Genomic DNA, 16,497 nt, shown 5'->3' with positions numbered 1-16,497 from the left:
TGTGTGTTGGTGTTGGGCTGAACACGTTTAGGAACAGAAGTGATTACGAATAAAACGCAATGAAAAAACTTCAGTGAAAAGTCCAGTCTAGAATGAGACAATCGCCGTTCCTTTAGACAGTAACGTCAACAGCCCAAGTGTGACCTGAGAGCCCAGCCCCGGAGCTGGACCGCCGAGCTCTGCGTGTTGGAAAAGCCAACGGGCTGAAGGATCGCCCTTGCCTTGCTTCCCGTCTGCCTCCCTCAGAGGTTGTTGTGACGTGTAAACGGTGTGTGTAAGAACCTTACACAGCACTGGGCACGTGGACGGCCTTCAGCGAAGGTCAGCCCTTGTTGCGCCCGACAGGCCACTTTCTAAGCCTCTGGGCTCTGGGCACCATGTTGGCTGCTGAGCGAGTTCCGACCTGGCTCCGCTCGCCCCTCCCCGCTTCCTGGACGCGCCCCTGGCCTGCCTGGAAGCCTGCCTTCCTTCTCGTTTCTCTCCCTTCTTCAGAGGCTTATGCTCTTCGACTGTCCAGAGGACCTCATCCTTTCAGTGACTGGCAATTTCCCTGGCGGTAAAAGGAGAGCGTCAAAAAAGTAGGCGAGGCGCATGACGCCGTGTAGCCTTTGAAATTTCAGGCAAGGCCGGGAAAGGCTGACGGGAGAATTTGCTTTCCTCAATCAGTGATGCACGAGGGGACTCCTCCTAGCACGTCCTCGTTTCCATATACTGAGCATCTGGGGAGGAGAGGGGTCCTGGCCCGCCTCTACCAAAAGCGGAGCCCTGTGTGCCGGGGGCGTATCTGGGAACGGGGCCCCAGGGAGCAGAACAGAGAAGGGAGGCCAACGCGGGGAGCTAGTCTCCAGCTGGGGCCACCGTGCACGCCCCGGGGCCTTCCCCGAGGCCCCTGCCCGGCTGAGGGCAGGAGCGCTCGTGGGGACGTCACCGCACCTGCCCGTCTGGGTGGGGGAGCTTCCCCGGCATGAGCGCGCTCCTCAGAAGCCCTAGGGCGGCACCGTGCGGAACTGGAGTCCATTCCTGGCCCTTGGGGTCCAGGAGGGACTGTCCCTTCCCGCTGTCCCTGCCAGGCGGGAAGGAGTCCGGTCTGCCCAGGCTGCCGCCGGGAGGCCACGGGGAGCCCCGTGGCTGGCCCCTCAGTGGCGTCTCAGCGTGGGCGCTGTGAGCGGCCCGGGGGGTGCCCTGCAGTGGCAGGAAGAGCCCTGCTGCGCCAGCCGGGCTGCCCGCCTTCGCCGTCGCCGCGGCTACTCCGGGCCTGGCCCACTGCGCAGGCGCCCCTGGCTGACAGGAGGGGCGGGGTCACAGTCCCCGAGACCGTGGGCTTCACCACGCTCGTCCGCAGTCCCTCACCACGATACCCCCGGTGCTTTGTTCTGTTTCGTTTCCTTGTTTGTTTGTTTTTGCAGGACAAACGATTTGAACAGAGATGTGAGGGGACACATCGCCTGCATCCCGTCCTCGGCGGGGACCCTGACCTTGGGCGGCCCTTCCAGGAACGCGGCTTTGCTCCAGAGTCACTGGGTTGGGGGCTGAAAGGAAACTGGGTCCGTTCGGGGGACTTCTACTTGGCCCTTCCTACCAGAAATGTCTCTTGCTCCTTAGGACAAGCAGCCAATCCGAGGACCTGCCAGTCACTTAGAGCACGGACGCCACTCGTACCGGATGGACTTGATCAACAAGCCCGGTGTCTGGCCTCTGACACCCGCACTGCTGGGTTGTGAACGTGGGAGGGTGTGTGGTTTGCCCCCGAGGCAGGGCGCCATCCGGCTGCAGCTCCGCAGAGCGTGACGGAGCCCGCATGCGGCCCGGCGGCTGGAGTGAAGTGGGGCGGGGGGGGGTGCTGAGGACGAGGGCAGAGGAGCCCGTACGAGAGGGGCTCGAGCTTCAGGGCACCGGCACCACAGAGAGACACCGGATACGCTTATTAACACCGGCTACGGGGCGACACCAAACAACAGACTGGAGATGAGGAGCCGAAGAGAGAGCGTGTGTAGGGGGCGCCGCTGGCCTGGAGCAGGGCTGTGCGGGATGGGCCCACTCCGGCGCGGGGGGACCAGGCTGCAGCCGGAGGCCGTAAGTTAGAGAGAGGGCACAGGGAGGACACAAGCTGGACTCAGACCCTGGGGGACGGGACACCAGGGGACAGTCAGGGTAAGTGATTGCAAACGTACTGGAACCAGGAAGGCATAGCTCCAAACGGGCAAAGCAGAGAAGTCAAGATGGAACCCAGGCTTCCCTGGTGGCGCAGCCGTTAAGAATCTGCCTGCTGATGCAGGGGACACGGGTTGGAGCCCTGGTCCGGGAGGATCCCACATGCCGTGGAGCAGCTAAGCCCATGCGCCACAACTACTGAGCCTGCGCTCTAGAGCCCGCAAGCCACAACTACTGAGCCCATGCACCACAACTACTGAGCCCTGTGCCACAACTGAGCCTGCATGCCACAACTACTGAGCCCGTGTGCCACAACTACTGAGCCTGCGCTCTAGAGCCCTCAAGCCACAACTACTGAGTCCACGTGCCACAACTACTGAGCCCACAAGCCACAACTACTGAGCCCGCGTGCCACAACTACTGAAGGCCACACACCTAGAGCCCGTGCTCCGCAACGAGAAGCTACCGCAGTGAGAAGCCCACGCGCCACAATGAAGAGTAGCCCCCGTTCACCGCAACTAGAGAAAGCCCGCGTGCAGCAACAAAGACCCAACACAGCCAAAAATAAATAAATAAATTAAGAAAAAAAAAAAAAAAAGAAGAGGGAACCCAGGAAGCCTCAGATGGATGAGATGCTGGATTCTGCCTGAACACCTTTAGTCAGAAGTTTCACACATGCCTCGTGCTGTGGCAAAAATAAAAGTTAGGGCTTGTCGGCCTGGGGCCACGACAGAGGTCAGAAGTGCTGAAAGGTGAAGACGGAAGGTGAATCCTGTAGCCAGTGAACAGTGTTTTATTTTAACCGAGTAAAGCCCGGCATAAACCGAGCACTGCCGTGGATATAGCATGACTATTTCTGTTGACCACCGTCATCTGAAACGGGACCTCAAACATGGAAATAAAAACACAAAACTCCCAATAGCAGCAAAAGCGGGGCCTCTGGGCATCTAGCAGTCGTCGCCCTGGAGGGCAGGCGTTTCACTCTATGAGAGGGACCCAGCTTCCTTCACCTCGCAGCCACACAGGGGAAGAGAAGTAGCAGGACAGACAGACAAGCAGCGCTGGCTGCGGAGAGAGGAGCTGGGCCGGCTGGAGGGGGAGCTGGCGGCTGCTTCAGGGGCCACGGGGGCATCACTGACCCAGCAGCGGCAGCGTTGCCAGGGCGACTCAGCTCCCAGGACCATCATTTACTACTGTGCATGGGCTCAGCCACGTCTTGGCTCTGCAGGATCTGGGGCCGGTGGGACGGCCCCTCTAAGACTACTTCTTCAACTGTGAAGCCGAGGTTTGGTATCTGGGCTCGTGCAGTTGAGACGGCTGATGTGGTTTGTGGGAAATGCTCCCGTGGCCGGATGCAGAAGGCAGACGGTGAGTGCTCTCTTCCTCCGTCTGATGGAGCGCCTCCCCCAGGCTCGTATCCTGGTCCTGAGCCTGAGCCACCTGGGCTGCGGTCAGGCCAGGCTGGAGAACCCCTGCCCTCTGCCCCGCGGCGGCCTCCAAGCCTAGACCACCTCCCTCCTCCAGCTCAGGGCTTTCCCTGCCTGGTGTCTGGACACTGAGAGGGGCTGCAGGTTTCCCCCGAACTTTATTCTACAAACACGGGGAGGGTTTAGGATGGTGGTGGGGCAGGCCAAGCTCCCCGGGAGACTCCGGACCTGAGTGACCAACACCAACCGAGGCCTCGCTTCAGGTGTCTTTCCTCCCCCTGCATTTCCTCCTCACGCCCCGCTGGTGTAACACGTGCAAAACAGACAGGAAAGAAGGGAGTCATAGCTGCTTATGTGCACCAGAAGGAGATACTCTTGCAAATAAAATGAAGTTTATATCCATTTATGACTGCATTGGAAACACCAGTTGGAGGGCTTGTCCCCAGATTGGGTGGGTTCATGTACTTGAACTTGGGCGGTGCCGGGGTGGTTCTCATCTAGATGGGCGGCTGTCCTCGTGGGCGGCTGAACCTGAGGGGCAGTGCCAGGCATGTCCCTGCTACTCTAAAGAGAAATGCCGCACATACGAAGCTGCTGTGGGAAGGGAAACACAAGCAGCGGTATTGATCTGAGGCCCTAATTAAAAGTCAGCGGGGCAGGTGCTCCACCCACTAAGCATGGATTTGCTCCTGCAGCCGCTGGTTTAATGACGAGCAGGTCCCCGCAGCAGCCCTGGGGGAGGGGCAACAGATTTGCTTATATATTTATTTGCTTACTTAGTATTTATGGCAAACAATTCTTCCAAAAAGATATAAACAAACATAGGGGGAAATAAATTCCCTTTTAAATCCTAAACACTAACATTTTGCAAAAGGCTAGCACAACAGTCACAACCAGAATATGCCATGCAGCGATCTTACTCAGATGCCCCAGTTTTACTTACATTCATTTGCGTGTGTACTGAGTTCCATACGATTTTATCACGTCATAGTCTGTATATCCGCCAGCCCCACACTGAATAGACCCAATACCACAAGGATCCCTTTTCCAGCCCACCTACCTTCCCCTCCCCCATCTCTCACCCCTGACAACCACTAATCCGTTCTCCATTTCTAAAACGTTGTCATCTAAAAAATGTTATGTAAATGGAATCACAGATCGCCAGGAACCCCCAGAAGCTGGGAGAACGAGGAAGGATCCTTCCTCCCATCGGGCATGGCCCGGCCAACACCTTGACTTCAGGCTTCTGACCTCTGGACCGTGAGATAATAAATTTCTGTTGCTTTATGCAGCCCAGTTTGTGGTACTTTGTGATGACAGCCCCAGGAAACGAACACAACAGAGAAAAACTGCAAAGGTACACCACCAGCAGATGTACATGGGAATGCTGTGTTTGCTCTCAGGAGCAGAAACCTGGGAAGGTTTCACATACTCATCAATAGGAACATGGATTAATAAATTATGGTATCATAAGAAAACAGAAGCAGTGAAAAGGAAGACATTACAGCAACATGCCACGACATGGATGAATCTCGGCAGTAAATATTCAGTGAGTAAAGTAAGTTTCAAAGATGTCATGAGCATGGCACATTTTCTGCAAAGTTAGAAGTCTATTTTCTGGAATATTATATACATCCATATATAGTATAACGTGATGTAATACAATGTAAAAATGAGCACAAGGGAAGAAGAACAGGGGGTCTGGCCAGCCAGGAGCGGGGAGGGAGTCACATAGACGCAGTTATTGCCAAGTTCAAGCGTTCATGTGCAGTGGTGGGCTCCTAGGTGTTCATTACATTATCACAAAGGCACAAATTTATAAAAGCGCCAGGCATGGGCTAACCATGACAATGTTTCATGAAGCCGGAATAATGATTAATTCCGTTTGGTGCACAGGAATCCAGAAAGAAAAAGACAACTACAAGCATAACCAAGTCCCATTCCCGTGGGCGGAAGGGAGACGAGACAGAGCCACCGCAGTGCCTGGGAGTCCTGTCCTCCAGCATCGAGGTTATTTCTGAGTTTCCACCTCCTGGAAAGCGTGGTGATGGAGAAATGCCATGTCACACTTACGCACGAATCCTCCTAAGGGTGAGCGGCGACGCGGACGTGACCTCGCTGGAGCCGAGCCTCTGTCTGTACAGATGAGGGCAAATCACACTCCAGAAAGCACGGCCCACTTGTGTTCCCACCAGCAGCACATCCATGTGCCTGCTTCCGGAATCTTCAGGAACACAAAGCGTCACCATTTAGGGGAGAAAAATCCTTCCCATCTTGTGCAGCCACAAGGCGCACGTTACCATGTTCTTATTTCGCATTTCTTTAGCAATTTGTGAGGCTGGACTTCTTATATTTGTTCACTGTCCTTTCCAGTTTTTCTTTTGTGAATACTTGCTTGGATCTTTGACCATTTTTTTTTGTTGGGGTGGAGACATCGGGCTGCCTTCTCATTGATCTGTAAGGGTATTTTATACTTGAATCATGAGCACATTGTTATGGTGATTAATCAGTAACTGAACCAAAGCACTCCATGGTCCCTGACTGTGAACTTGGTAGAACGTCTCTGGCCCCTGGAGGATGCTGGGCCCGGCGCCCTGGGTCTGGAACCTGCTCTGCGGCGGCGTGTGTGCCCGGCCAGCTCCGGGTGCCGCAGGGCAAACACGCGGGCGGGAGGGGCTCTGAACAGACGCCCCCTCTCACTGTCCCCTGCTCCAACGGCCTCTTCCTCAGCGCACAAAAGCATGAAGACGTTCACGGGGGTTAACAAGCCACACATTATGCTTCCAGAATTATTTGACATTTGGATTGCCCTGAAGTGTGAAAGGCTCCCATTGTGTCCAGACTCACATGCGCCACGAGCTCTCACGGTGTCCTGGTTAGAAGGCTGCTTTTCCTTTCCATCCTTACACCACAAGCACTTTCCTCTTGGAGTCTGAGGACAACGTTTCAGTTATACAACCAGAAAAGAGCAATTTGTGCACGGGTGTCAAGTCAATGGATCATTAATCCTCCTACACCATACTTGGAGCCTATGTGAGGATTCCGCAGAGGCTTCTTCCCCCACACGTGGGTTAACTGGAGGCTCCGCTTGTTAGCAGTGAAAACGAGGCCTCACGTCGAGAGGATGGATGGGCGGAGGGAGCACAGAGCAGAGCTGGAGAGAGAGGAAAGGGAGAAGCGCAGGGAAATGCCCTGCCCTCCTTGGAGGTCAACGTATGACCCCTTTTAACAGAGGAAGCCATAAATTTTCATTTCTACCCAAGTCATTTTATAACATCCTATTAAAGAGGTATTTGGTTAAATCACTTGTTTTTCAAGGTATGTTTATAAATAGAGGAGAGATTCCACACTGTTGCTACAATGGAGACGTGACCTCATCCTTAAAACGTGCTTCCCGTGGGCACCTGTCGGCCGCCAGGGATATAACTAGTCTCCTGCAGGTGGTTCCTTCTCCCCTTGTGTCGCAGTATCCTCTCCGTTTTACTCCTTCCTGTACTGACTGATTCACTGAGCGAAACAGGAAAGCGGTTTTCTCCTACATGCTAACCCAGCCCTGGGTGAAAGGACCTCTCCGGGGAAGACACCTGAAGGGTGGGCGGGACAGAGGACACTAGGGAAGAAGACGGTGGGCGGGGTGGGGGGACTCCGGTGTGGGTGCAGGACCTGGGGGGGCAGCAGGGCGGCAGTCCCCCCCCCAGCCCCGGCGCCCCGGCGCGACTGGAGCATGAGGCGTAGCTGGCAAGGGCACACCGATGGGTGTTTGCTTGCCCAGGCCCACAGCTGACCGTGACGCAAGATTCTAAGCAACCCCGCTCCCCTCTGACAGGTGCGTCGCACCTGTGCCAACCCTGCACCTCGAGGAGTGCTCGGCTGTCTGTGGCCACTGCCAAAATCGGGTCCAGCTGGCACCCACGTGCTTTGGCATCTTCCTGGCTCCAGATGCATTTGCGTATCTGTACGCTTTACCGTTATCTTCCAAGCAAGAGTAAACAAGAGCAGAGAGGATCGGAAATCACCGTTCACCCGGCTCACTCTCGCTGGCCTGCGTGGCTTCCAAAGGCTCCCGGGGCATGTTCTTGTTTCTTCCTCCTTTTGTGAGACGCCTCGTTTTAGAGGCAGCTTCTGTTCTGGGGCTCAGAACAGACACCTGCTTCTTTGCTCTTGTGCTCGCCCAGCATCTGGCCTCTGCTTTGCGCTCACGGTAAGCTGTTGAGATCTTCCGCTCTGTGAGCAGACCTGGGCCTGGGTTCATGGCCCCTAAAACTTCAGTCTCGGCCACCCTCTGCACACTCAGGCCCCGTTACCAGCCCCTCTGGTGGCCCGTCTTCTTATTGCCCACACACTACATGACAGGCCACCTGCTGGACTAGGGGTCAGGGCTGGGATGCTCTGTGTCTGTGCCGGTGGAAAGTCAGCAAGTGACGGGAGAAATACCACGCGAGTGCGTGTTTGATACGAACATCAGGCGGGTGGAGAACGGCGTGAACCACTGACCCCGCTGATGCCACACTGTCACTTGGAGGACAGAGGTTACAGCCTCTTGATTCAAAGAGCTCATCTTCCCATAGGGATTCTAGACTAGATTAAGGAGAAAACACATTTTTCACTTCATTTGGCTTTCAGTAGCATCAATAGATTGATGGATAAAACACAATTTACAACAAAATGGAAAGAAATGTAAACGTAACAACAGGTGCCTTTTGTGAATTCTTAGCAACCATGGCAATCAATTCCACCTACTTTCTCACAGCTGATGCTTGAAGGTTAATCCATTTCATAAGCTCAGAGCTGTAAGAGAGGACAAGGCTTGTCTGCAGAGCGTCTGCGTGTCAGGAGCACGAGATCACCCTGCCGTCACTTCTGGTTAGAAGAGAGTAACTTTCCCGCTCTGCTCCCTGGCAAACGTGCTCTGTTCACCCAGCCGGTTTTCACTGGTTCATCCATTCATTCATCATTACAAGTATTTGTTAAGGGTCTACCAGGTGCCGGCACAATTCCAGATGCTGGGATAAAGCATCGAACAAACAGGCATGATGACCCTGCTATGAAGTAGCTTGCATTCCAGTGGACAAAGACGGAGTAGAAGCAACCAAAAATACAAGTAAATAAGGAAAGCACTGTGCAGTGGTAGGTACCATACGAGAGTTAAAATAGAAGGAGACAGTTGAGCACTGCAATCTGAGTAAAAAGGAGAAGCCGGCCTCGTGAAAATCAGGGGGACTGGAAAACTTGAAACTGTTAAGACACTGTTCTGATGTTAGCATCAGCAGAGTGATGTGAGACTCAGTGCAGCCCCTATCAACATCCCGGTGGATTCTTAGCTATGAAACCAAAAGCTTGAGCAACAAAAGAAAAAATAGATAAACTGGACTTGATTGAAATCAAAACATTTGTGCATCCAAGGACAGTACTGAGAAAATGAAAAGCCAACCTACAGAATGGAAGAAAATATTTGCAAATCACATATCTGATAAGGATCTAACATTTAGTATATACAAAGAACTCTTACAACTTAAAAACGAAAAGACAAACAACCCAACTAAAAAATAGGTAAAGGACTAAATGGACATTTCTCCAAAGAAGATATACAAATTGCCAATAAGCACATGAACAAAATGCTTAACATCATTAGTCAATAAGGAAATGTATATCAAAGCTGCAATGAGATACCACTTCATACCTCCTCAGATGGCTATCAACAAAAACTGCAAAATTAGTGTTGAGAAGGATGTGGAGAAACTAACACCCTTGTACACTTCTGGTGGGAAGGGAAAATGGTGTAGCTTCTGTGGAAAACAGCTTGGTGGTTCCTCAAAAAGTCGTAAGACCCAGCAACTCCACTTTGAGGAATATACCCAAAAGAATTGAAAACAGGGACTCAAGCAAAAACGTGTACACAAATGTTCTAGCAGCACTATTTACAGTACCTGAAAGGTGGAAACAACCCAAACACCCACCAACTGATGCATGGATAAACAAAATGCAGTAATCCATGCAATGAAATATTATTCAGCCATAAAAGGGAATGACGGACGTTCTGACAGCTCCTACACCATGGTCGAAACTCAAAAGCATTCAGACACAAAAGGCCGCATACTGTAAAACTCAACTTACGTGAAATACCCAGGATAGGTAGATCCATAGAGAGAGGAAGCAGATTAGTGGGTGCTGGGGGTTGGAGGGCAGGCAGGATGGGAGTGACTGCTTAATGGGTGTGGGGTTTCCATTCGGGATGATGAAAAGGTTCTGGAACTAGACAGCGGTGATGGTCGCAGAACATTACGAATCCACCGAATGCCACCGAGTGGCGCAGTTTGAGATGGTTACGGGATGTGAATTTTATGTGATGTGAATTTTCTTTAATAGAAAACAATCAGGGGGCAGCTCAAGGGGTAGGAACAAATGGACTCTGAGAGTCGGAAACATCCATGAGGCTGAAACACATGGCACAGAACAAGGAAAGGAGAGGCTGGGTCACACTGAGCTTCTTAAGGTTAGGACCAGGAGTTACAGCGGTGCGTCGTGAAGTCGCTGTGTGTGAGAGCAGGGCAGTTACACGCCTCACTGGTGTTTGGAGCGGCGCTCCAGCGTGTGGCCGGAGGGGGTGGGGCTGGGGAGCGTGGACCTGCAGGCGGCTGTGGGCCGAGTGGTGGCATTAGGACGCTGCACATTTCAGGGCCGATTCTGCCTATTTGGGGTGAGGGGCGATGGACTGAACATGGTTCTGAAGAGAGAAGACCAACAGTTCGATGAAAAGTTTGAAATCTACACAGAATAGTAAGTGTGTTAATGAAGAAACCAAAGGGGAAACATTCCTGTAACTTACATAACCTGGCCTCCGAAGGCGTTTTCTTTCTTTTAAAAAGTCTGTGTCCTCTTTCACAGAACATACTTTAAAAGAACAACAGAAAGCACAAAGTCCATAGGCGAGAAGCACGTGAATTAGGGAGCTGCGGAGCTGAGGGGGGTCTTTGCGATGACCTGACCCCACCTCCTCACGGAGCCCATGAGGCCACGGACCCTCCACGTGGGCGGCAGAGGCGCGCCTGGCACCCGCCGTCCTGCCTCCGCCACGGTCGGCCCTGTGGCCGCGCGAAGCTGCCAGGGCAGCCTCGCCGCGGACGGCGGGGCTCAGATCCCTCTCCCCGACCTTCCAGGCCGACCTCGAGCCAGTTGCCCAGCGCCTCTGCTTCCAGGGATCTCAGCTACCAAACAGCGGGCGGGTTTGGGCTTGAGGACCCAAAACCTCTCAGCCACCGCGGCGGTCGGTCGGAACTCCTTCCCTGACAACCAGGAGCCTGTGTGCGACCGTGAGGCCGGGGGACGCCCCGGGCCGGCCTGCCCTGCCCCGCTCGGCTGGCTCTCACCTGGGGAAGGCAGGCGGTTCTGAGCTCCTGGCTCCAGTGTCCCTCCTCGGCCAGTTTTCAGATACGCTGACCCTCTCAGCTAGTTCACTGATACATCAACAGAACTTTGTGCAGGTTTGGGGGTGCACGTGCGCGAGCGCGGTGTCTGCCCGTGCGTGTGACGGAGGAGAGGAGGATACGGGGGTGGCGTGATGCTCTGCCGTTGTTTCTAAACATTATTATTTTCTCCTTTTCCTCTAAAGAGCAGACTTTAAAAAGCAATTATCTAATTCTGAGAGAGCCTCATGGCATTTTAACTCTATAAAATTAGTCATGATGACATGAAATCTTGATTTGGAAACCTTTCAGAGGAAACCACTGTGCTGCTCCTGAATGGCTGGAGCAATGATGCCACCTTGGCCGATGACTTCAGTGATTAACACCTTGGTCATGCTGAAGCCATGCTTACTTTACATCTGACCTCAGCGTGATGCCTGCCCTAGAATTTCCCAGGGAAGAGGAAAAAAGACTGCAGTATTGTCAGAAACAGTACTACTGTCAGAAGTTACGGTCTCCGGAGGTCGTATTTCATGTTTAGTACAATTTTGGGGGTTTCCTCTGAATGAGTGAGTTAGAGAAACCTCTCTGCATTTCAGCTCCAGTCTCTAAGGCAAAATGTACCTTTCAAGGCTATTTATGCTTTCATTTCTTACTTTTTTTTTTTTTAATGTGAGAGAATAAAGGCTAAAGTAAAAAAGGCTTTAATATTTCATTTCTCTGTTTACAGGAAAAAATCCAAAACGTAAATGTTTTACTTTCTGGCATCGGTCCTGTCTTCTTTCCCATTTTGTTTCCCTTTTTTTTGAAATGCTTCCTTCTCCTGACCTCACCCTCCCCATGGCCTTCGTCAGCATGGCCTGTGTGTGAAAACTTCCCAGGAGGACTTTGGTTAAACACGGCAAACAGAACATACATGATGTGTTGGCATCTCCTGAAACCCTACCAAAATGACCATAAAGGGGGAAAAGAGTTACAAACTCATAAGAACAAAGCAAATAGAAACTAAATTGGTAACAGTTTTGGGAGATGGAAAGTAAATGAATGAGCGGTACTTGTCTTAGTAACCGGAGGAAGTTTAAGCTAAGTTTGCTTAATGGGAGTCGACCAGAAGAGGCCCGCCGAGGTGTGAAAGCCTGTTTCTCCCTCTGGAAGGAGGTCAAAGGCTGAAGGTGAGAACAGGCTGTGTGTTCACAGGAGCCCCCAGCCCTGCCCCCTCAACTTCGGTGCCAGCAGCGACTCACCCAGCATCCTCCTCCCCGCCCTGCGCCCCACGGAAGACCCAAGAGCTTTCTCCGGGAAAGGTGACTCGCGGAGGCTCTGGTCCCAAGGCCTCTGGTGCAGCTGAGGGCAGCGGCCAGGCCCCCGCCGGGAGGTGACCCAGTGCCCGTTCTTGTGAAGCGAGTTTTCCTGGAACACAGACACATTCATTCCTGGTCACGGTGGCTTCTTTCGAATCACCACGCCCTGCAGCGGCGTAGAGGGGGTGGCGTAGCTGCGACACAGACCTAACGGCCCACAAAGCCTAAAAGACGCACCGTCCCGACTTCACAGAACACGCTGCCACTCCTGCCTGAGAGCGAGAACCACCGGTCAAACCATGGCACTTCCATCAGCTTTAACCTTCCCTCCTCTGATCAGGACTTACTCTTGCTAAACACAGACAACTACAGACGGCTGGACGCATAAAAAAGAACGAAACAGTGCCATCGGCAACACCATGGACGGACCTAGAGACTGTCGTACTGAGTGCTGTAAATCAGACACAGAAAGACAAACATCCTGTGATATCACTTGTGTGTGGCATCTAGAAAAAGGGTACAAATGAACTTATTTACAAACCAGAAATAGAGTCACAGACTTAGAGAACAAACTTATGGTTACCAGGGGGGACGGGGAGGAGGGACAAATTGGGAGATTGGGACTGACATATATACACCTCTATACACAAAGCAGATAACCAATAAGGGCTTACTGTACAGCACAGGGAACTGTACTCAGTACTCTGTAATGGCCTATATGGGAAAAGAACCTAAGAAAGAGTGGACCTGTGTATATGTGTAACTGATTCACTGTGCTGCACCATCTGAAACTAACACAACATTGTAAACCAACTATACTCCAATCAAAATTAAAAACAAAAAAAAAGATGGCTGGACATTTCAGGAACTATTCCATCATGAAAGAGACAAAACAGGCAGAGAAAAGGAACTCTGCCGAAAGAAAAGACAGTGCAGGGAGCTGAAGAAAATTTCAAAAAATATTTCTTTAATTAACATCCTTGCAGATATAGGAAAATATATTTTTTCCATGCAACATGAACAAGATGTTTAAAAGGAACACCGATGAGTAAAAAGAAAAAAAAGGGTTCTTGGAAATTCAAATAAAAAAGCAGAAATAAGCTGATTCACTTTGTTATAAAGCAGAAACTAACACACCATTGTAAAGCAGTTATACTCCAATAAAGATGTTTTTAAAAAAGCAGAAATAAAATAATTGATTGAAATATTGGAAGATACAATTGAAGAAATCTCTCAGAAACTAGAAGAAGAAAATAGACATAAAAAGAGAAGAAATTTCAGGATGTCCAACTGCTGATAAACAGAAGTTCCAAAAAGAAAAAAACATGGAGGAGGAAACCACAAAAGAAACAGTACCAGACAAGTTCCGCAAACCTAAGGACATAGAGCTCCAGATTGAGAGGACCGCCAAGTATCTACGCAACAAATGGACATCCAGTACATCACTGTGCAATTTAAGAGCAGTGGGGATGAAGACAGGGTCCCAGGATTTCCCCAAAGAAAGGAAAAGAGGGAAAAACACAAGTGACTTTTGGAAAGTTCAGAAATCAGTGGCACAGGACTTCTCACAAGCAAAGTTAGACGCTAGAGGATGACGGAGCAACGTCCTGACAATTCTGAGCAGAAACGATGCACTCACAGAATTCGATTTCCATGAAAACTGTTGACTGAGCATAAGAATAAAGATGTAGTTGAACATTCCAGTCTCCCGCTGTCTGCGAGTTTCCCAAAGATGTTCTGGCAAAGAGTAAACAGCCAAAATTATGGGGGAAAAAAGATGTGAGTGAAACGGAATGATGTTAAGGAAAGCTGTATCCTCACCTTCTATTTAGAAATAGTGGGATAAATAGCAAAAGAAAGAGCTACCTGCACACTTTGCTCACACACACTCACGCTCAGTCTCTCAGAAGCCCTTACCTCCTCTCACACATGCATGTTCTCCCACACGACTTTCACACGGTCTCTTTCACGTTCTCACCCTGGGACACTTTCCCTTACATCTTTTCACATGTTCCTGCACAGTCCCTTACACACATTTGCTCACACACAGCATGACAACCTCTCATTCACACCTGCCCACACGTTCTGTCACACAAGCTTTCACACGCACTCGCAAACACATTTTGTCCTGTCTTCACATAGCCTCACCCACACTCACACTCTCGCACACAGACTCTGTCAAAAAGGCCTCCCATTCTCTCAACGCAACTTTTCTCACAAATTTTCAGGCACAAACACTCTCTCACATGCATTCTCACAGAAGCGCTCTCACACACACTGTCCTGACCACACGCACACACTCACGTAATGCTCGCTCACATGCTTACACATTGCCTCACACTCTCCTGCACAAAGCCTCACACACACACTCTCACACTCAGTCACATTCACATACACTCACACACACACATTAACACACCCTCTCTCACGCTCACACACACCCATACATACTCACACACCCACTCACACACACACACTCTCACACAAACATGCACTCACACACTCATAGTCACACACACTCACACACACTCACATACCCTCTCACACACACACACACACACTCACACACCCTCAAATGCATTCTTTTACATGCATATTCTGACACACACTCTCTCCCATACACACAGACCCTTTTTCCCCCTCTCATCTCATCCCAGATTCCCACAGTGGCTGATTTTTTATGGACTCCATAGCTTTTCAGTTCAAATGTTACGTTTCCTGTCACCACCAGAACTATTTTGACTCTTCTGTCCTCAATTAAGGTCTTGCAGAGTGACTTTAATTGGTCCCTCTTGGGCCGGGGGCCCAGCGCTGGTCCAGGCAGCTGCAGCCGGAGAGCTGAGGCAGACGTTCCTTAACAAGGACTCGAGAACGGGGACGCTGCTCTCTGCAAAGGAGAGGCTGCCAAGAGCCGAGCGGGTTCCCTGAAGATGCAAACCATACGCATCAAATACTTGCTGGGCTCCTGTCACGTACAGGACACGTGCCGGGACCCGTGGAGGCTTTATCCTGTTCTCAAGAGATTTACAATCTGTTCTTCAGGACAAAGTGGGACAAAAGAAATATTCAATAATTCAAGTGGTCAGGAGTTTCGGTTTGGGAAGGCGAGGAAGTTCTGGAGGCTAATGGTGGCGACAGTGGCACCTCTGTGGGGCGGCAAGGCCCCTGGACCGCACGCGTGAAACGGCCAGCAGGCTACAGTTCACGTGTGTACGCTTTACCACAGTAACTGATGCTGCAGCCAAAAGTGCTGCTGGCGTTTGGAGGCAAGGGAGCCATCACGGTGGTGACGAGGCGACGACCCGCCCTTTTAAGGGCGGTTTCATCTCTAAAAGGGTGTCCAGGGCCGGAGGACGCACCACCGCCGGGGCCCGTGTCCCGTGGGGACGGGCTCCTGTCCACAGGCACTGGCCGCCCTGGGGCTGCTTGAACGTCACCACGCGAGCAGCCCCTCCCACTAAGCAAGTCTCATGTCCCCCAAATGTGTTCCATCTTCCTTTCAAATTTCAAAAGTGGAGTGACATTATTTTATCATTTCTGAGGTTGTCATTTACGTTCATAGCAACCTGGAGAAGAAAACCTAACTTATTCAAAAGATCACAACCACTCCTGGCTCTGTTGGAATCTCCTCCCTCACCTAACTGACTCTGCCCAGCCCTCCTGTGTAGGAGTGTCAGAGGCTCACCAGGAGAAGCTATCAATTAAATTCAGCGGTTTTCAGTTACCATAGTCCTTGCTGTCGCCACACTAGTGGGTCATTACTCGCTGCTCTGCCTGGAAATGGGCGGGACCGGAACCACGCCATGAGTACAGCTTGGAGCAAACACTGCAGGTCTGTGTTGGGAAACGGGGCTTTAAATGTATTGAAGAAAGCGGATCTGACGTCTGAAGGCTGTTGCATCGGTAATAACTCATCACTAAAGAGGTTTCCAGGCAGGCAGCTCAATGAGATGGAGGACTACCTGCTACCCAGGTGGCTCCAAGCTGGCAGGACCACTAGCACCTACGGGCGCACGTCTCCCCCTGTGGGTGGAACTAATTCAGCTGCACACCTGCACGTGCAGTATTTTGTATTTGTTTAAGGCTTGGTTTTCACATGAAGTTAAACCTTTTTCCGAATACAAGAGATGAATAACTATTTAAAGAATTTTTTAAACTTACGACAAAATATATAGTATCTTGAAATAAACCAGGTTAGCAAACACTTCTAGTGTC

The 16,497-nt window shown here is 51.3% G+C and overlaps 1 protein-coding gene across 1 annotated transcript; it reads left to right on the top strand.

Moving 5' to 3' along the window:
- The first annotated feature begins 3,182 nt into the window (after window positions 1-3,182).
- Window positions 3,183-6,880, top strand: LOC132348224 (uncharacterized). The gene is made up of 3 exons (XM_059895619.1): window positions 3,183-3,519; window positions 4,871-5,136; window positions 5,475-6,880. The coding sequence occupies exons 1-3, from the start codon at window positions 3,351-3,353 to the stop codon at window positions 5,724-5,726; spliced, it is 687 nt and encodes a 228-aa protein (XP_059751602.1). The 5' UTR covers window positions 3,183-3,350; the 3' UTR covers window positions 5,727-6,880.
- Window positions 6,881-16,497: the final 9,617 nt, after the last annotated feature.

This window comes from Balaenoptera ricei, chromosome 14 (genome assembly GCF_028023285.1).
Source record: "Balaenoptera ricei isolate mBalRic1 chromosome 14, mBalRic1.hap2, whole genome shotgun sequence".
Classification (NCBI taxonomy): Eukaryota; Metazoa; Chordata; class Mammalia; order Artiodactyla; family Balaenopteridae; genus Balaenoptera; species Balaenoptera ricei.
Note: the sequence above shows the minus strand (reverse complement) of the source record. Positions and strands in the feature narration are given on the sequence as shown.

Coding starts and splice junctions, on each gene's coding strand:
- LOC132348224 (XM_059895619.1), top strand. CDS start 3,351: ATGGGCTCAGCCACGTCTTGGCTCTGCAGGATCTGGGGCCGGTGGGAC. Junction 3,520..4,870: donor CCGGATGCAGAAGGCAGACG/GTGAGTGCTCTC, acceptor TGCTTTATGCAG/CCCAGTTTGTGGTACTTTGT. Junction 5,137..5,474: donor GTAAATATTCAGTGAGTAAA/GTAAGTTTCAAA, acceptor TTTGGTGCACAG/GAATCCAGAAAGAAAAAGAC.